The 22,294-nt window shown below is 35.4% G+C and overlaps 1 protein-coding gene across 1 annotated transcript in view; it reads left to right on the top strand.

Annotated features, from left to right (window-relative positions):
- AKR1D1 (aldo-keto reductase family 1 member D1) overlaps positions 1-22,294 on the top strand; it is a 67,482-nt gene that overhangs the window by 25,360 nt on the left and 19,828 nt on the right. Inside the window, exons 4-6 of the mRNA XM_020998126.2 lie at positions 5,066-5,143; positions 11,293-11,415; positions 11,795-11,904. Coding sequence (XP_020853785.1) covers positions 5,066-5,143; positions 11,293-11,415; positions 11,795-11,904 — 311 coding nt within the window. The remainder of the gene's footprint in view (positions 1-5,065; positions 5,144-11,292; positions 11,416-11,794; positions 11,905-22,294) is intronic.

Here is a 22,294-nt window from a genome sequence, read left to right as displayed (position 1 = left end):
ATATGTTATGTCTAATCTGTTCTGCAGATGAACTACCTATTTTTTAACCAAATTGTTTTGGTAATTACTGTTTTATAATGTATTTTGGTATCTGGCACCAGTAGACCCACTTAATTTCCATTTCTTTTCATTATTTCTCTTGAGATTTCTGACTGCTTTTCTTTCATGTGAGTTTAGTTAATATTTTTCCTAGTTCTATTATAGTTTCTTTTGTATTTTTATTGACGTAGCATTGAAAAGTAAATTAATTTGGGTAGTATTATCAGTTTTATTATGTTGCCTCATCCTACCCATAAGTAATTAATATTTTTTTTCTAATTATTTAGGTCTGTCCTTATTTCTATGATCAGCAATTTGTAGCTGTTTTTACCTAGGTGTTATGTGTATCTTGGAAGGTAGACTCTGAAGTAAAAAAAGTAGGGGTAGCAATCCTGATCTCAGACAAAGCAAAAGCAAAAATAGATCTCATTAGAAGAGATAAGGAAGGAAACTATATCCTGCTAAAAGGTACCATAGACAACAAAGTAATATCATTACTAAACACATATGCACCAAGTGGTATAGCATCCAAATTCTTGGAGGAGAAGCTAAGGGAGTTACAGGAAGAATTAGACAACAAAACTGTACTAGTGGGAGACCTTAACTGTCCCCTCTCAGAACTAAACAAATCTAACTACAAAATAAACAAGAAAGAAATTAAGGAGGTGAATAGAATTTTCGAAAAGTTAGATATGGTACCCCTATGGAGAAAATTGAATGGGGATAGAAAGTAATGTACTCTCTTCTCAGTGGTACATGGCACCTACACAAAAATTGACCATGTATTAGGGCATAAAAACCTCACAATCCAATGCAGAAAGGCAGAAATATTAAATGCACCTTTTCCAGATCATGATGCAGTAAAAACTTCATGTAATAAAGGACTATGGAAAGATAGACTAAAAATTAATTGGAAACTAAATAATCTAATCCTAAAGAATGAGTGGATCAAACAACAAATCGTAAAAACAATCAATAACTTTATCCAAGAGAATGACAATAAGGAGACAACATACCAAAACTTATGGGATGCAGCAAAAGTGGTTCTTAGAGGAAGTGTTATATCTCTCAATGCTTACATTAATAAAATAGAGAAAGAAGAGATCAATGAATTGGGCATGCAACTGAAAAAGCTAGACAAAGAACAAATCGAAAATCTCCAATTAAATACTAAATTAGAAATTCTGAAAACCAAAGGAAAGATTAATAAAATTGATATTAAGAAAACTGTTGAACTAATACATAAAATTAAGAGCTGGATTTATGGGGGAAAAAACAATAAAATAGATAAACCTTTGGCTAATTTGATTTAAAAAAAAAAGAAAGAAGAAAGCCAAATTACCAGTATCAAAAATGAAGAGTGAATTCACCACCAATGTAGAGGAAATTAAACCAATAATTAGGAGCTATTTTTCCCAATTGTATGCCAATAAATTTGATGATCTTAGTGAAATGGGTGAATGTTTACAAAAATATAAATTGCCCAGATTAGTGGAAGAAGAAATAAAATGCTTAAATAGCCCCATTTCAGAAAAAGAAATCGAACAAGCATCAATGTACTCCCTAAGAAAAAATCTCCAGGGTCAAATGGATTTACGAGTGAATTCTACCAACTATTTAAAGAACAATTAATTCCAATACCATATTAACTATTTGGGGACATAGGTGAAAAAAGAGTCCTACCAAATTCTTTTTATGATACAAATATGGTGCTGATACCTAACCTGGGAAAGGCCAAAACAAAGAAGAGTATAGACCAATTTCCCTAATGAATACAGATGCAAAAATTTTAAATAAAATGTTAGCAAAGAGACTACAGCAACTTTTCTCAAGGATAATACACTATGACCAGGTAGGATTTATAGCAGGAATGCAGAACTGGTTCAATATTAGGAAAACTAGTAGTATAATTCACCATATCAACAACAAAACTAACAAAATCATATGATTATCTCAACAGATGCAGGAAAAGCTTTTGACAAAATACAACACCCACTTCTATTAAAAACACTAGAGAGCACAGGAATAAATGGAGTCTTCCTTAAAATGATAAGTAGCATCTATTGAGAACCATCAGCAAGTATTACATGTAATGAGAATAAGGTAGAAACATTTCCAATACAATCAGAGGTGAACCAATTATCACTACTCTTATTCAAGATTGTACTAGAAATGTTAGCTTTAACAAGAAGAGAAGGAAAAGAAATCAAAGGACTTAGACTAGGCAAAGAAGAAACAAAGCTATCACTCTTTGAAGATGATATGATGGAATACTTAGAGAATCCTGGAAAATCAAGTCAAAAACTACTTGAAATGATATACAAATTCAGCAAAGTTACAGGATATAAAATCAACACACATAAATCAACATTTCTATATATTACTAACAAAGCCCAACAGCAAGAGATAGAAAGAGAAATTACATTTAAAGTTACTATAGATATTATAAAATATTTGAGAGTTTACCTGCCAAAACAAACCCAGCAATTATATGAACATAATTACAAAACACTTTTCAAGCTAATAAAGTGAGATCTAAATAGTTGGAAAAATATCAGTTGCTCATGGGTAGGCTGAGCTAATATAATAAAAATGACAATTCTACCTAAATTGATTTACTTATTCAGTGCCATACCAATCAAATTACCAAAAAATTATTTTATAGAGCTAGAAAAAAATAGTAACAAAATTCATCTGTAAGAAAAAGAAGTCCAGAATATCAAGGGAATCAATGAAAATAAATGCAAGGGAAGGTGGGCTAGCTATACCAGATCTTATATTGTATTATAAAGCGGCAATAATCAAAACTACTTGGTACTGGCTAAGAAATAGAATGGTGGATCAGTGGAATAGTCAATAACTATAGTAATCTACTGTTTGATAAACCCAAAGACTCAAGCTTCTGGAATAAGAACTCACTATTTAACAAAAACTTCTGGGAAAATTGGAAAACAGTAAGGCAGAAACTGGGCATAGAACAACATCTTATACCATATAACAAGATAAAGTCAAAATGGGTACATGATTTAGATACTATAAGCAAACTAGGAGATCAAGGAATAATTTGCCTGTCAGATTTATGGACAAGGGAAGAATTTATGACCAAACAAGAGATAGAGAACATTATGAAATGCAAAATGGATGATTTTGATTACATTAAATTGAAAAGTTTTAGCACAAACAAAACCAATGCAACCAAGATTAGAAGGGAAGCAGAAAGTTGAGAAACAATTCTAACAGCCAGTATGTCTGCTAAAAGCCTCATTTCTAAAATATGTAGAGAACTGAGTCAAATTTATAAGAATGTAAATCATTCCTCAATTGATAAATGGTCAAAGGGTATGAACAAGCAGTTTTCAAATGAAGAAATTAAAGCCGTCTACAATCATACAAAAAAATGCTCTAAATTACTATTGATTAGAGAAATGCAAATCAAAACAACTCTGAGGTACTGCATCACACTTATCAGATTGGTCAACATGACAAAACAGGAAAATGATAACTGTTGGAGAAAGTGTGGGAGAATTGGAATACTAACACATTGTTGGTGGAGTTGTGAAATGATCCAACCATTCTGGAGAACAATTTGAAACTATGCTCAAAGGGCTATAAAACTGTGCATACCCTTTGATCCAGCAATGACACTTCTAAGACCGTATCCTAAAGAGATAATAAAAATGGGAAAGGGACCCATATGTACAAGCAGCACTTTTTGTGGTGGCAAAGAATTGGAAATTGAGGGGATGCCCATCAATTGGGGAATGGCTGAATAAGTTGTGGTATATGAATGTAATAGAATGCTAGTGCGCTATAAGAAATAATGAGCAAAGCAGACTTCAGAAAAACCTGGAAAGACTTGTATGGACTGATGCTGAGTGAAGTGAGAAGAACCAGGAGAACACTGTACACAGTAACAACCACATTGTGCAATGACTAACTTTGATAGACTTAGCTCTTCTCAGTAATGCAAGGATCTAAGAAAACTCTGAAAGACTCATGATAGAAAATGCTATCCACATTCAGAGAAAGAACTTTGAAGCCTGAATGCAGATGGAAGCATATTATTTGCTCTCTTTTTTTTTGTTTTGTTTTGTTTTGTTGCTTCTTTCTTGTGGTTCCTCCCATTGGTTCTAATTCTTCTTTACAACATAACTAATGTGAAAATATGTTTAATATGAATGTATACGTAGAGCCTATATCAAATTTCATACCATCTTGGGGAGGGAGAAGAAGAGGAGGAGGAGAAACTGTAAAACTCAAAATCTTATGGAAGTGAATGTTGAAAACTAAAAATAAATAAATAAATATTTTAAAAAATAAAGCAACAGTATTAAGAAATGGGGGGAAAAAATCCTGTATTCCTTAAATAAATCCACCTTGGTCATAGTGTGTAATCTTTGTGATACATTGTTTCAGACTCTTTGCTAATATGTTATTTAAAATTTTTTCATCTATGTTCATTAGAGATATTGGTCTACAATTTTCTTTTTCTCTTTGGTGGCAGCTAGGTGGCACAGTGGATAGAGCACCGGCCCTGAAGTCAGCAGGACCTGAGTTCAAATCCAGATTCAGACCAAATACTTGACACTTACTAGCTGTGTGACCCTGGGCAAGTCACTTAACCCCAAGTGCCTAAAAGCAAAAAATAAATAAAAACAAAACAAACAAAAAAGACAGATTGCATCTAGGTAGCTGGGGATGGGAGAGGAAGTAGAAGTCATAGAGTAAAGACATATATTTTTTTTCCTTGAGGCATTAGGGAGCTACTTAAGTGTCTTGGGGGTTTGGAAGGGTTGGAATGAATTGGTCAGAATTTTGAAGATCTGCCTTGGAAGATGATCTGATAGACTGGAGAGAGAGAGGACAGATCAGGTGACAGAACACTGATTTGGGTGTGTTAAGTTTTTTCTAAGCCTAGTCTATCCAGTTTCCAACTCTACAATCTTATGATATATTAATTTAAATTGTCTGATTCCTACATCAAGAAGTGAATAACAAAGAACTTAACTTCCCTCTCCTCCTCCAGCCAGGAAATACCTTTTATCCTCGGGATGAAAATGGTAAATGGTTGTTCCATGACGTAAACCTGTGTGACACCTGGGAGGTAAGACTGAACCCTTCTCCTATTACCTAAAACCCTCTCTTGCTTTTTCTGTGGATTTGGGGGATTATTAGTGGGAAGCAAAATGTGTTGGATTTGCTCTGGTTGATACTGACAGAGCAGTGTGGAGCAACTACTATGGGGGATTTTTAATACCTGTTTGCTCTGTGTAAACAGGCTTTTATGTACTTTGTTTGTACTTTGATTTTTTCACTTTGGCCTTCTTCCCAAAATGCATAGGGTCTAGGAGACATTAATTTGAATGAAACAGAATGACTTGCAGAAGTATTGACGTAGGTGACCGTAATTGAAGGGAAAAAGTGCAAGTGAAATGTTTAAAGATGTTCAGGGAGCGTACATAGCCCAGGGCAAACAGGCAACCTTCAGTGGCTAGACATACGTGTGCTTCAGTGTAGTTCCAAGTAACAGGCATCTTCCAGTAGCCAGACATCATGCTTCAGTATAGTCTCAGGAAAATGAAGAAACACTCCACCATCCCTTAGCACACACCAGACACCACCATTGGGACCCCAGCTCAGCACCGGATAAGCTGCCAGACTCATACATCCTCCAGCAGGGCCAGCCACCCCTCACCCCACCCACCCCCTCAGCCCAGCACCAGACACAAGGGTTCCCTGGGGACCTCAGGGAAACATCAGCATAATACCAAGTAAACAGCCAGGGCCTGCAGCCATTGGCACAAGAAGCCTGAGACAGTGCTTCTTCCACCCTGAGTACAGAACTCAAATCTAAAAAACAAAAAGGGAAAAAAGAACAAAAAGAACAAAAAAGCAATCTGACCATAGAAAGCTATTATGGTGACAGGGAAGACAAAACACAAACCCAGAAGAGGACAACAATGTCAAAACCTATGGGCAAAACCCCAAACAAAAATGGGAAGTGGTCTGAAGCCCAGAATGGAAGAGCTCAAAAAAGGAGCTTAAAAATCATATAAGAGAAGTAGAAGAAAAAATGGGAAAAGAAATGAGAGTGATACAAGAGAATTATGAAAAAGAGTCAACAGCTTGGAAAACTGCTTAAAAAGTAAAATTGGCCAAATAGAAAAGAAAGTGCAACAGCTGATTGAGGAAAACAATACCTTAAAAGTGGGCAAGTGGAAGTTAATGATTTTATGAGACATCAAGAATTAATCGATCAAATTCAAAAGAATAAAAAAATGGAAGAAAATGTAAAATACCTCACAGAAAAAACAATTGACCTGGAAAATAGATCCAGGAGAGACAATATCAGAATCATTAGATTATCTGAAAGCCATAATCAAAAGGAGAATCTGGACAGCATCTTTCGAGAAATTATTGAGGAAGGGGCAGCTAGGTGGCGCAGTGGATAGAGCACTGGCCCTGGATTCAGGAGGACCTGAGTTCAAATCTGGCCTCAGACACATAACACTTAACTAGCTGTGGGACCCTGGGCAAGTCACTTAACCCCATTGCCTAAAACAAAAAATAAAAAACCAAAAAAAAAAAAGAAAAGAAATTATTGAGGAAAATTGCCCTGATATCCTGGAACCAGAGGACAAAATAGGCATTGAAAGAATCCACCAATCACCTCAGGAAAGAGATCCCCAAATTAAAACTCCAAAAAACATTATAGCCAACTTTCAGAACTATCAGGTCAAGGAAAAATTACTACAAGTGTCCAGAAAGAAACAATTCTATTATCAGGGAATCTCTATCAGGATTACACAGGATTCAGCAACTGCAACTTTAGAGGATCAGAGGTCATGGAACACGATATTCCAAAAGACAAAGGAGCTAGGACTACAACCACGAATCACTTACCAAGCAAAGTTACGCATAATACATCAAGGGGAAAAAAATGGTCATTCAATGAAATAGAGGGATTTTAAGCTTTCATGGGAAAACCAGAATTAAATCAAAAATTTGACTTCCAATATCAAGACCCAAGAGAAGCACAAACAGGTAAAAAGGGAAAAGGAAACATAAGTGATTCAATAGAGCTAAATTATTTACATCCCTACACATGAAGATGATACTTCTAATTCTTAAAAACTGTGTCACTAATAATGTAGCTAGAAGGAATAATGGGTATAAGGTAAACTTAAGAGAATGCCATAAAAAAAATTAAAGGATGATAAAGAAGAGTACAATGGGTCCAGAAGGAAGGGAGAGGTAGAATGGGGTAAATTATTTCACGTGAAGAGGTGCAAAAGACCTATTACAGGGAAGGGGAAGATGGGAGGGTGGGCAACGAGTATTGCTTGAACCTTACTCTCATCAGTATTGGCTCAAAGAGGGAATCATATACACAATTATTTGAAGATAGAAATCTAACTTACCTGACAGGGAAGTAGGAAGGGAGAAGATTAAGGAAAGAGGGGATGGGGACTGACAGAAGGGAGGGCAGATAAGGGGAGGTGGTAGACAGAAGCAAAACACTGGTGAGGAGGGAGAGGGTGAAAGGAGAGGACAGACAGAGGAAAGAATAGGATGGAGGGAAATACACAGATAGTAATCATGACTGTAAAGCAAAGGGGATGAACTCTCCCATAAAACAGAAGCAGATAGTAGAGTGGGTCAAAAACCAAAATCCTACATGTTGTTTACAAGAAACACACTTGAAGCAGAGAGATGCACACAGAATAAAGGTGAGAGACTGGAGCCAGAATCTATTATGCTTCAACTGAAGTAAAAACAAATCAGGGGTAGTAATCCTGATCTCAGACAAAGCAAAAACAAAAATAGACGTAACTAAAAGTGATAAGGAAGGGGAAACTACCTCTTACTAAAAGGTACCACAGACGTGAAGCAATATCAATACTAAATATATATGTACCAAATGGTATAGCATCTAAATTCATAAAGGAGAAGTTAAGTGAGTTACAGGAAAAAAAAAGACAGTGAAACTATACTAGTGGGGGACCTCGATTGTCCCCTTTCAGAACTCGATAAATCCAACCAAAAAATAAACAAGAAAGAAACTAAGGAGGTAAATAGAATATTGGGAAAACTTACTTATGATAGACCTTTGACATGATTTAGACATAAAGGGTGACACCATAAGCAAATTAGAAGAGCAAGGAATAGTCTACCTGTCATATCTATGGGGAGGGGAAAAATTCATGACCAAACAAGAGACAGAAAGGATTACAAAATATAAAACAGATAATTTTGATTGTATTAAATTAAAAGGCTTTTGTACAAACAAAACCAATGCAACCAAGATTAGAAGGAAAGCTAAAAGATGGGAAATAATCTTTACAGCAAGTATCTCTGATAAAGGCTTCATTTCTCAGATATATAGAGAACCTAGTCACATTTACAAGAATGCAAGCCACTCCCCAATTGATGAATGGTCAAAGGATATGAACAGGCAGTTTTCAGATGAAGAAATCAAAGCTATCTATAAGCATATGAAGAAGTGCTCTAAATCACTTTTGATTAAAAATGCAAATTAAGGGACAGCTAGGTGGTGTACTGGATAGAGCACCAGCCCTGGAGTCAGGAGGACCTCAGTTCAAATCCAGCCTCAGACACATGATACTCACTAGCTGTGTGACCCTGGGCAAGTCACTTAACCCCGATTGCCTAGACAAAAATAATAATAATAATAATTTCTAGCCTTAAAATGTTTTTTAAAATGCAAATTAAAACAACTCTGTGGTACCACTTCACATCTATCAGATTGGCTAACATGACAAAAAAGGAAAATGATAAATTCTGTAGATGTGAGAAAATTGGGAAACTAATGCACTATTGGTGGAGTTGTGAATTAATCCAACCATTCTGGAAATCAATTTGGAAATATGCCAAAGGGCTATAAAACTGTGCATACCCTTTGATCCAGCAATACCACTACTAGGTCTGGATCCCAAAGAGATCATGAAAAAGAGAAAAGGACCTACACATGCAAAAATATTTATAGTAGCTCTTTTTGTGGTGGCAAAATATTGGAAATTGAGGGAATACCCATCAATTGAGGAGTGGCTAAATAAGCTGTGGTATATGAATGTAATGGAATACTATTGTGCAATAAGAAATGATGAATAGACAAATTTAAGAAAAACCTGGAAGACTTGTACAAACTGATGCAAAGTAAAATGAGCAGAACCAGGAGAACATTGTATACAGTTCAGCAGCACTATGTGATGATCAACTATGAATAACTCAGCTCTTCTCAGCAACACAATGATCCAAGACAAGTACAAAGGACTGACGAAGAAAAATGTTATACATATCTAGATAAAGAACTGATGGACTCTGAATACAGATGAAAGAGTATTTTTTTTACTTACATTATTCTTTCTCATGTTTTTTTGCCCCTTTTGATCTGTTTATTCTCACACAACTGTAACTACTATGGAAATATTTTTACATAATAGCTCATGTATAAACTACATTAAACCGCCTACAATTTATAGAAGAGGGGAGGGGAGGGAAGGAGGGAGAAAAATTTAGAACTCTTTGTTGTAAAATTGTCATTTATTGTAAAAATGAATGCTAAAAATTTTCTTGACATGTAACTGGGGGAAAATAAAATAATATTAAAGATGTTCAGGGAAAAGAGGGTTAGATTCTTTAAAAAAAAATAAATCCTAGAAAGACCTTAGACTTGAAGCTGGGAGGCTACAAAGTGGTAAAGTGCAAGCATATGTGCACACATGTGCACACACGCATGCACACACACACACACACACACACACACACACACCCCACTTGGCCAAAGTAGTCTCATTTGCTTGCTCTCTTCTATACAGAGGCTGTATAGTAGAACAAAAATGCTAAATACTTGCTTTCTCTTTTTTTTTTTGAGAGAGAGACAGAGACAGAGAGAGAAGAGAGAGAGAGAGAGACAGAGAGAGAGAGAGAGAGAGAGAGAGAGAGAGAGAGAGAGAGAGAGAGAGTGGAGGAACAGTTTTTTCTTTAGTTCAGGTTAGGAAAAGTGAAGATGAAGCAGTGATTCAATGAATGTTGATGATTGTCCATGGACAGAAGGGAGGAGAAGGAATGGAATTTCTGCTTCAAGGCCTTTGCTAAGATGTCTGGTACCATCAGGCTAGAGTTGCACTGATTTCTATCACAAGGCCTTTTCTCTGTTTTATTTTAATAATTAGGTGACTTCTTTATGAATTATCCTGAAAATACAGTTATCATAGACTTTAAAGAGCTGACCTGTATTGAAATACTCTTCCTATCACCTTTCTGAAAATAAGTTTCAAAGATTCAGATTTGGTTTAAAATAGCTTTCTGAAGTACAGACCAGGGTTTCTGTCAAGAGAGAAAACTATTTGGTTACAAGAAAGAGCCCAGACTTCCACAAAGTCTATTCTCTCAATTTTTCTATAAAGAAATTCTGTCTCTCCTGTTTTTAAAAATTCCTAGAGGGGGTAATATTTTCTTTTCTTCTCTTAATTTGTTTTCTTTGGGAAAATAAACTGGGTATCAGCAGTTAGGGTCCTTTTCATTCAATAGGAGTGAGGTTTAGAGGCTGTGGTAAGGGAGAAAAGGAGCTGGGATAGGTGAAGACAAGGGATGATTTACAGTCATGTCCAACTCTTTGTGACCCCCTTTGGGGTTTTCTTTGCAAAGATACTGGAGTGGTTTGCCATTTCCTTCTCCAGCTCATTTTACAAGTGAGAAAACAGGGTTAAGTGACTTGCCCAGGGTCACACAGCTAGTAAGTATCTGAGGTTGGATTTCAACTTGGGAAGATGAGTCTTCCTGACTCCAGATCCAGCACTCTATTCTTTGTGCCACCTAAGTACGCTTTCTACCTATATTACTTCTATGATATTGGACAAGTCACTACCATGTTTGGGCAGAAGTGTAGCTAGAGTGATACACCTGGAGCTTTGCCTCTGAGTGGGGAATTCAGAGAATGCCAACAACTCTATCTTGAAGACATTTCCTCCCCTAACACTCTGTGGCAGCAATAGCAGCAGTGGCATCCTCTTGCCATAACCACTTCTGCTGTTTTCAGCAGTATTCTAGGTGAATCAACACCACCATTTTTCCAGCCCTTTTCTCCACCACTGTTTGCCACAGGTAAAGAAATCACTGGTTATAGCTATGTCTTTGGGTATTAGATTCCTCAAAACGAAAGGTTTGGACCAGATGATATTTAAGGCCCTTCCAATCTAAATCTATGATACTATGATGTTTTTGGCACAGGCTCTGGAAGCATGCAAAGATGCTGGCTTAGTGAAGTCCCTTGGAGTGTCTAATTTCAACCGCAAACAGCTGGAGCTCATCCTGAATAAACCAGGACTCAAATATAAGCCAGTCTGCAACCAGGTACAGCTTCCTACTGTGCATTACAACAACAAAATGTTTTTGGTGGAAAAAACCCAATACCTATGGGTCTAGGAGAAGGAGATGTGAACTGGAATCTCTGAGAATCCACTGTGGGCAGGGAGAGAAGAAGTGGGAAGATTCTCAAGTCCAGGTCTTCTCTAAGCCTAGTATCACAGCTTCCTTTCCCTAGCAACTTTGCAGCATGTAAAGAATGTTGGGAAAAGGTAAAGGGAAGAAAGCCAACAATTGCCTCAGGAGCCATTTAGATTATCAATGTGGTCAACAGTATCTTCTTATCTTTTCTGCCAATGTAGAATATCAATTACTTCAATATTCTAGGTTTTAATTATTCATTTAGCTTTATACTTCATCCATACAGGTTGAGTGTCATCCATACTTCACCCAGACAAAGCTCTTGAAATTTTGTCAAAGTCATGACATTGTCATTGTGGCATATAGCCCTTTAGGGACCAATAGAGACCCAACATGGTAAGTAACATTTTTCATATCAGGGGTGGGGTTAGAATTTAGGGTTAGGGTTAGAATCTGAGGTTAGTGTCAAGGTTATTGGAAATACAGTAGTGTATTGGAAATACAGTCTGCTGTGGTTGGCACCAATTATTTTTGAAGCAACAAATAACATTACTAGTGCAGGAGAAAATGGAACTGTGCCTTTTTTTAAAAACTGGCAAAAAAAACTCTGCAAATTTAACACTCAGTTCTGGTTAGCCATTACAAGTTGGTCCTGCTTGCCACTAATTGTAACAGTAATTGCTCTTGCTTTTTTAAGTGATATAAATTGTTATTGTTGCTTCTTTAAATTTTTCCTGTCAAGGCATATAGAAGTTTTTCTGTTTAGTATTTCCTTTGGTAAAGGAAATAAATAGCTGTTTCATATCTTGTTCACGTTATCCATGGAGTATCTTTCTACTCCCTGCTTTATGGAGACACTAGACATGAGGCCAGCCCTAAGCTTCAAGTCATTTTCCCCTTGGCTCAGAGTGTAAAATGTCAAAGAACATGAGAAAATGAACCTAATCTATCTCCTTAGAAGCCAGGCTCCCTCAGGACTGAACCTGGTCAATGTGCCCATATAGGGCCCCTTAGTGGAGAGGGAGGAGGGTACAGAGTCACAACCCCTTGGGCCCAGTCATGGCTATAATTGTTAGATACATTTTGCCAGGTTTTCAGTAGCGGCTAGGGCTAGACCTCTATTAGTCAAAGATGATGTAGATTCAGGGTTCAAGTTGATAGTAGACCTAGATAACCTCTCCAGTGACTTCCTTTATTCAACAAACACCTGTAAAGTATCTGTTATGTAAAAAAAAAATACTGACCTGGGAATACAAATACAAAGCAAATAAACAAGGTCCTGCTGTCAATATATCTGCCTTGTATACATCTCCATGTTAAGATAAAGAAAAAACCTCCAATTCCTTTAAAAGGTTTGCCCATATAGAATGTTTAATATAAAAGCTGCTGGGAATTTTCAGGCTAGCTAAAGGATAGTCCTTATTTCATATTATAAATTTCACTATTAGATTACACAATCTATTTGTGTATTACAAATGTGACCATCAACAAAAATACATTGTTCAATAAACATAAAAATTAAAGAGTAAAATCATATGTAAAACAAAAAATTATAGCATACATAGAATCCAAAAATTAACAAACAAAAAATAACATTTCCGGTCCCTTTCTGAATCCATCTGATTGGCTTTGTTTTCATATATGTGTGTGTATGTGTATGTACGTACATACACATACACATATACACACATATATAGTACATGTACATATATGTATGTGCATATATGTTATATGATATAAAGATATAACAGTCTTTATATTAATAAATTATAAATATTTCAAATGTAAATATATCATTATTATATGTTGATTGTGGTATAATAAATATTTGCATTTATTATATTTATTATAATTATATCTATAAAATCAACTCTTCATGTTTATTATGATATATTTATAACAATATCAATATATAATGTTAACATTACATACACATATGTATATGTATATACATACTATACATATGGCATATATACAACTGTAAAGTGCTTAGAACAGTGCCTGGCACATAGTAAATATGTAAATGTTAGCTATTGTTATTATTATCAATATAGTGAAGTTATACACAGTTTTTAGTCTTCATATTTATTATTTTGGTTGTGCTAATCTCACTTTGGATCACTTCCAACATAAGTTTGTATGCTTATCATTTTCACCTATTATACTATTCCATTACATTAATATACATTTTTTTTAGCTATTATCAACCATTAGACATGTCAGCTGCTCCATTGGAGGTGGGGGTGGCCATTACAAATAAAGTAGCTATGCATTGTTGTTATTATTCAGCCATTTCAGCCATACATGACTCTTTTGATCCCATTTGGGATTTTCTTGGCAAAGATACTGGAATGGTTTGCCATTTCCTCCTCCAGCTTATTTTACAGATAAGGAAACTGAGGCAAATAGGGTTAAGTGACTTGCCTAGGGTCATATAGCTATTAAGTGTCTGAGGTTAGATTTGAGCTCAGGAAGATAAGTCTTCTTGACTCTGGGGCAGGCACTCTATCTTCTGTGCCACCTAGCCATGCATATTTTTGTATAATTAGGTCCTCTTTAAATGTTTCATGTCTTTTTTTAGGATCCACTCAAACCAACAAACAAAACTGCCCCCTTTAAAAAAAAATTTATATATTGTTTGCTGATGTTTACGTTCACAATAGAAGACATAGATAGACAGATGGACGTGTTATTTGTTCTTTGGATGATTGCCTGAATTTCTTTGTGAATCCATTTGGACCTGATAATTTTTTTGTAGGGGAGCCCTTCAATAGTCTATTTGATGTCACCTGAGATTTGGCTATTTTGGTTATCCACTCGTTTTGTTGACTTGGGTATTTAAAACTTTTATAAATAATCATCAATTTATTTCATGTTCTCAAATTTTTAAACAACGCTGTTATTATGTCCCTTATCTTTGATAATTTTCTTAATTTTTGGACCTTTAAGCATTTCAGAGTTTGAGAGAAAATAAAGAAGATAATCGGAAGCAAGTTAGCTTATACCTGAACTAGAATTTTCTCTATAACATAGATAACAAATGGTCAGTCAGAATATTTCAGTATATTCATTTGTGATGATTTGCACAGCCATCTCCCAAGTAGCAATGGAGTTAGAAGACTTTTGAGTCATGTGAGCAATGAGATAGCTCACTAGGCATTTTCTCTGATACCCATGACCCCTCATACTTCTCCCTAACAGAAATTATATGCCAAATAAAAAGCAACTTCAGCTGTGTCCATGGTCTAGAACATCCAGAATCCAAACAAAAGTATTTTTAAAAAATCCATTTCTGATCACCCAAAAGTCAGCTGGGGCAGAGACATAGGCCCAATGTTGGAGTAGGTTGAGACTCTTTGAGATCTAGCTCATCAACAAACTAAAATCAGAGGGGAAGGAGTCAGGAAGTGAGTGATAAGGAAGGCAAGAGAAAGGAAATGACTGTAAGTACCAAAGATTTCAGGAAGAAGAAAGCTCAAAGCCCTTGAACACAACAGATAAATCAATGAGAAAACTGTAACAGAAGGAAATGTAGCCTCCAGATCTGGCAAATGAGTTCAAGCATCCACTAATAAACAGTCCAAAATAAAGGAAAATGATCCAACACTTGATGAGATGGAGGATCTTATGGAATTTGAGGAGAACAGAGAATCACAACATGATGTTCCTGAGTAGTTTAAAAGAGAAATGAGAATTTTGAGAGCAGAATTTACATCCAGAATAGCAAAAATAATGAGCAGACTATAAAAACTGCAATGGCAAGCCTCACCCAAAAGTAAAAGAGAGAATATTAGATTGGTAATGCAAATACACAAAAGTGAAGGATGACTTAGAAGAAGAGAAGCAAAAAACAATAGCATGAAAGAAAACATGTTCATTATGCAAGCAAAAGAGTAGCTGGGTGGCACAATAAATAGAGTGCCAGGCTTGGAGTCAGGAAGATTCATCTTCCTGAGTTCAAACCTGGCCTCAGACACTTTAACCTTGAGCAAGTCACTTCACTTGTTTGCCTCAGGTTCCTCATTTGTAAAATGAACTGGAGAAGGAAATAGCAAAGCACTCTAGTATCTTTGCCAAGAGAACCCCAACTGGGGTCATGAGGAGTTCTACTCAGTTAAAACAATTAAACAACAACAATGCCAGCAAAACAGATCAATCTTAAAGACAAGATACATAGAATATTAAAAAGAGTTATTACTGAGGTTTTTTTCTCCACTTGGTCTATGTTATCTTACAATTTTGTTTTCTACTGTTTTGTTTTGTTGATTATTTCTTTTGATCTATTTTCTAAAAAACAAAACCCCAAAACATTTATTCTGAATTTAACACACCACACACACACACAAAATTAGAATTTCCATATGCACAGCAGATGAGGCTTATACGTGAGGCTTATATGCCTTGCTTCTTTTTTTTTTCCAAGCAGATAGTAAATTTTGCATTCTTTTCAAAACAATCTATGCTTTCTTGTGAACTTCTTTCTATTCTATTCTAGGCATTTTAATTTTTAATTCTTTCTTTATTTCTCCCCTTTAAAAATGCTTTTATTTTCCAGTCATCAAGTATTTTGCCTCCCTTCTATTTCATGACCAATTTGAGAGAGGGGAGAAAAATACAAAACCCTTGTAACAAACAAGCATAATTAATTAAAACAAGTTCCCTCATTAGCCACATACAAAAAAAATATGACTCATTCTGCATATTAGTCTACCAACTCTCTTGTCAAGAGATGGACAGGTTTCTTTATCATCAGTCCTCTGAAATCCTGGCTTATCTGATCGCAGTTCTAAAGTCTTTCAGAATTGTTCATTTTTATAATATTGGAATTACAGTGTAAATTATTCTGATTCTTTTCACTTCATTTGCATCAGTTCATATTTTGAGAGCAGAATTTACATCCAGAATAGCAAAAATAATGAGCAGACTATAAAAATCGGAAACCATCACTTTCTTAATTTCTTTTAACACAATAGTATCTATCATGAACCATAATTGGTTCAGCCATTCCCTAACTGATGGGCACTTTCTTTCATTTCCATGTCTTTACCACTACAAAGAACTGGAAATTTATTTTCCTTCAATATTTTTCACCTTTTATTTTTCAGAATTTCTATTTTAGTGTTTTTTTATGTTTTTAGTTAATTAACTTTCAGGTTTTTTTAGTTGCTACCCAATTCATTGATCTGTTATTTCTCTCTTTTGTTGATGAAATGGTTTAAAGATATAAATTTTCCCCTAAAAATGTTTTAGATAAATCCCCAGAATTTTGGTATTTTTGTCAGCATCTATGTATCATTTCTATAATTTGTTCTTTGAATGACCAGTTCTCCAGGATTAAGTTATCTAGTTGCCCATTGATTTTTAATCTTTTCTTCAATAGTCCTTTATTGAAAATAATTTTTGTTGAATTGTGGTAATGAATGTGTTTAACAGCATTGTTTTATAACTGTTTGCAATGTTTTATGTTTTTATTCTTTTTAAGTATTTTGGTGGTATGACATTTGGGGTGTGTATGTGTATACACGTATGTGTGTGTGTGTGTGTGTGTGTGTGTGTGTGTGTGTGTGTGTACCCTAATTCACTATATAGGGTATCCTTTTAGCAAAATGCAGTTTCCTTTTTTATCTCCTTTAATTAAAGTCTATTTTTCCTCTTGCCTTGACTGAAATCGTAATTGCTACACCTGCTTTTTTGTGTTCAGCTGAGGCATAATAGATTTTGCTACATCTCCTTATTTTAATTCTTTATATTTCAAATGTGTTTCTTTTAAATAACATATTATTAGATTCTGCTTTCTAATCCCATTCTGCTATCTTCTTCCATTTTGTAGCTGAGCACATCTCATTCACATTCACAATTATAATCATTAACTGTGTCTTCTTCTCTATACTATTCTTTTATACTTTTTTCCTCCCTTTGCTCCCTACCCCCTCTTTATCACAGATTCTTAGCCTTTCTTTAAATTTTTATTTTAAATCATTCTTTATGATTGTCCCCTCCCTGCTAAGGATTTGTTTTCCTAATGACCAATCCCTTCCTGAATCTACCCTCCCTTTTATTCTCCTCTTTCCCTGTTGCTTCCTGTTTACCTGTAGAATTGAATATATTTCTACTACAAACTCTTTATGTATGTATATACAGAACTTTGGCCAATTCAGATGAAAGTGAGATCCAAGTGATGCTGCACCCCCCACCTCTTCCATCCATATTTGAATAGACTTTCAATCATTCCCTCTGATTCTATGACATAAGTTGTCCTACCCTTCCTCCCATCTTTTTTTTCCTTAGTGTATCCTTTTATCCTTCCCTTTCCTTTCTGCTTTCAATATCATAAACATATATGAAACCACTCCTAGGCCTTCCATCTTATTTGAATCCCTCTATGAACCCTGATGGCATTATGGTTCTAAAAGAACCCTTATATCATACACCTTCTATTAAAAACCTTTATGAAGTCCCTTACAAATGCTCACTTGTGTTTACCTTCTTATGCTCTCTTGACTCCCATGTTCATATTTCCAAATCTCTACTCAGCTCTGGTCTTTTTTATCAGAAAGTCTTCTATTTCATTGAAGACCCATTTTTCCCCCTGTAGAATTATACTCAGTTTGTCTCAATAAGTTCTTATTGGTTATAAACGTAAGTCTTCTGTCTTTTGGAATGTATCATACTATGTTTCTGCTCCTTTTTTAATGGTAACTATTAAACCTTGTATGATCCTATATTTGAATTCTTCATTTCTGGCTGATTTCAATTATTTTTCTTTGCCCTGGAAGTTCTAGATTTTGGCTATAATGTTCCTGGGAGTTTTTATTTTGGGGTTTCTTTCAGGAAATGACTATTGTATTCTTTCTGTTTTTCATTTTACATCCATCTTGTAATGTGTCTGACAACTGTGTGTGTGTGGGTTTTTTTCATGATTTTTTTGAAATAGGATATCCTGGCTCTTTTTTTGGTCATGGCTTTCAGGAAATCCAATGATTCTTAAATATATGTTGCTGAAGAAGGAGCAAATAACTTCATGGTAGTCTTTCTGTTTGTTTTCATAGGATCATAAATCTAGAGTTTAGAGCTCATAAAGCCCAACCCCTTCTTCTTACAAATGAGGGAAATGACACAAAGAGAAATTACATGATTTGTCCAAGATCTTTCAGCTAGTAAGTGTCTTAGGCAAGATCTGAAATCAAATCTTCTTGACTCCATGTCCAGCATTCTATCCATTATACTACCTAGCCATCTCATAATAAGACATGAAGACTAGTTGTCCCACAAAATGATGTCATTGTCTCTGGATGCATGATGAAACCAACTCTACATATTCCTTCATGTTTCTCTCTCATCTTACCAATCAATTGTAACTCCATTGTCTTCTCATTTCATTTATTAGAAGGATGTAGACATAAATATGGTTCAGTTATTCTAATAATGTCAATTTACTAGAAATTAGACAGTTCTCACATATAGAATTCTAGTGGGTAAATTCATGTTTATAGATGATGTAAAAACTGTCATAGCCTCCTAACCAGTCTATGTTCTGTAGGGTGGGTATCTGTGGGTAGGTTTGTTGCCCATGTATGTTATGTACATGTCCACATCGGTTGGCTAAATTTGGTTCATGGAAAGTAATGAATAGATATGTCAAGAATCTTGCCCACACCTCTGCAAGGAAAGCTTTGTCCTGTTTGGAGAAGAGCAGAAGAAAGGGCTACAAGGCTAGCCTTGCTGTTTTTCTCTGAGGGAAAAGAATATTGGACTAGAATTATGTCTGCCTCCTAAATATTCTCATCTAGGGGAATGATATTTTTTGGGTTCAAGCTTTTTCCTTGTCCTTAAAGGAAATCCTTTAAAGAAAGAAGAGTAATCCAACTTACATCAGCAGGTTTAGCACCTGCCCACCAAGTGCTACTTTCACAAAAGACCATCACAAATAGTGAGTAGTAAGAAAATCCATTTATCTAAGCAGATGGAAAGCAGAAATCAGAGAAGTCATACAGATTATAGTATGCTAGAAAATGCATAGGGTAAATGAGCTCTCTTGCTGGAAGTAACCTATCTAAGCTTAAGCAAAAGAGACCTAGATCATACCCAAATGGAAATTCCCCAGTTTCTAAGGAGGCAGCTTGGAATTCAGGGTCCTGTTGAGAAGTCAACTTTACTGTACATGTCTTTCTTCCAAAGTCTGTTCTCTCTCTTCCAAAGTCTCTCCCCAAAGGGATTCTGAAACTGTATGTGTCTATATCTTGAAGCAAGAATTAAGAAAGACATCTCTCCTCTCCAAAGTTCTTTTGCTAATTTTGCCCCTCTCACAGACATGCAGCATCAAAGCATCATCCTCTCTACCAATAAGGTGAATCTCATGAAACTAGGCCATCCTGACCCCAGGCTGGAGATGGGCATAGAAAGATGACAAAGGCAGGAGTAAGGCACACAGGTATTAGCCTTGAGCAGGAATAGTCCATGACATGCCAGTGTCATTATGGGGAACTGGGAAGGAAGAGAGCCAAGTGGAGGCTGAGAGTTAGTCTGCTCTATACTGTTGTAATAGCCTGCTAGTTGGTCTTCCTGCCTCACTACAATCCATCCTGCTCTTAGCTGCCGAAGTGATCTTTCTAAAATTTAGTAAATACATAACTTTGAGGATGAATTAACATACTCCATTTGTTATAGCATACTTAAAGATCTTTATACTAACATGCTCCAGTACATTTTGCAAAAATTGTCTACAAAATGTTTTTCAGGGATCTTGTAACTTTTATATGTGGAAACCCATAAGAATTCCATTTAAGTGGTCTAATCACAGAATCACTGTCATAACTCCCCTACTTGGTATTGAAGTTCTATCTATCAGTTTTGCTCTGAGAGCTACTACTGAAAAACATGAGCAAGAAGACCATGCAGATATTGTCATCTATCCTGAAGACTGAAGACAACCATTAAATGTTTTCTGTCTATTAGACCAAAAACCCATTTGTGATCATTGCCTTACCATTCTACCCATGAAGGTCATCCCATAGATGTCCTTCAAAGTGCAAATATGAAAAAAAATATTTCACAAAAAACTTCTTGAGCAGTTTGCTGGAAAACATTGGTCAGATATGTGTTTATTTATTGAAAAAAATAGAGGAACAGAAATCTCATTTTGACCAAATTATGCAAAGTGATAAAGAAATTGTCCTCCATTATTTTAAAAAGCTTAATGATATACTGGACCTCAAAAAATTATTTTCTACATGCCTTACGTGATGTTGGAGCTATTACTGATGAGGAATATCCTCCATAAATTGAAAAGATAAAAGAAATAAGAAAAAGCTGCTTGAATCAATTCCATGGGCTATAACTTTAGAAGAAGAGGAATCTTCACTTAAATTTCTTGAAAAAGCCTATAATATTCTTCAGTGTATTCAAAGCTTGAAACAAAGACAACTTCCTGCTATCACACCTCTTGAAATTTATCTGTGAATTGGCCAGATATTGAAGGAAATGTGGTCAAGAATTGAAATAGGTCAACTTAAAAAACCAAAAAACAGAAAACTTATGATTTCAGAAATGATGTGTTCTTCTAAAAGGAAATCATGTAACAAGGCCAAAAAAGAGGAGAAGGAAATTGATTTTTTAAAAGTTTTTAAGCATTTTTATGTTGACAATCACGTCAGGAATATTGATGTTGATATTTTTCTTTAACAAACGTGCTGCTCATTTTAAATGATGTAACTCAGAATGTTTCTCAGAGGTTTCTTAATCTCTGTATCTCACTTTGTTTAACAGTATACAGTAAAGGAAATAGTATGTTATAATTACATAATGAAGGAATTAACGTGTAATGTCATATCCTGTTGTTTCTGAGGATTCAAATCTGAATTACATTTGCCTCTCTTTTGTCAATTCTTGGAGGCATGTAGGTGGTGCAGTAGTTAGACTACTGGGCCTGGAGTCAGAAAAGACCCATCTTTCTGAGTTCAAGTCTAGCCTCAGATACTTACTAGCTGCGTGATGCTGGGTAAGTCATTTCACCCTGTTTACCTCAGTTTCCTCATCTGTAAAATGAGCTGGAGAAGGAAAGGACAAACCACTCCAGTATCTTCGCCAAGAAAACCCTAGATGGGGTCACAAAAAGTTAGGCATGACTGAAACAACTAAACAAAAACAGCAGTCAATTCTTAATTAGCTATATTAAGTGGGAAGCTCAACCTTAAATTAGAGCTGCAAAAAATAGCAAAATTTCACCTTTGTTTTGTAATGACTAGTTTTGGTGGTGGTAATGAGCCAAAAGGCAAGGAAAGAGGAAAAGTAGAATGCTTGGATAGTGAAATCCTAGATTAATTAAAGATAATTATAGTTTTCTAATAGTTATTTTGAATCAAGATTACTCAAAATATACTTTTGCTATTTTGGTCAAAAAAGTGTTGACTGTTTTCATTAAAAAAAAAAATTACCGGTTTCAAGCTTGAAGCCCATGTTATTCTTCCTACAGACTCTCTCCCTACTCCCATCTATCTTATTCATTACTGTTAAAGTCCTAACACAGAAGTTTGATCAAATCATTCCCTTGCTAAAACAACAGCAGCAGCCTTCGGTTATTCTCTGTTGCCAACACAGTAAGTTCAAGAGACAGTTTGGTATTCAAGGTGTCAAACCATTCACCAGAAGATAAAGTTTGCCACTAGCAAGAAGGCTATGCAATTAAGTTCTTGCAGAAAAAAAATTATTACAGGAACTCAATGGCGCTGTTTAGGTTGATGTATAATGAGGTGTTCGTATCCATCATCTCCTTTTGGAAGGAACTGAA

This window comes from Phascolarctos cinereus, unplaced genomic scaffold (assembly GCF_003287225.1).
Source record: "Phascolarctos cinereus isolate Bilbo 61053 unplaced genomic scaffold, phaCin_HiC Scaffold_1;HRSCAF=81, whole genome shotgun sequence".
Classification (NCBI taxonomy): domain Eukaryota; kingdom Metazoa; phylum Chordata; class Mammalia; order Diprotodontia; family Phascolarctidae; genus Phascolarctos; species Phascolarctos cinereus.
This window is presented reverse-complemented; position numbering and strand designations above follow the sequence as displayed.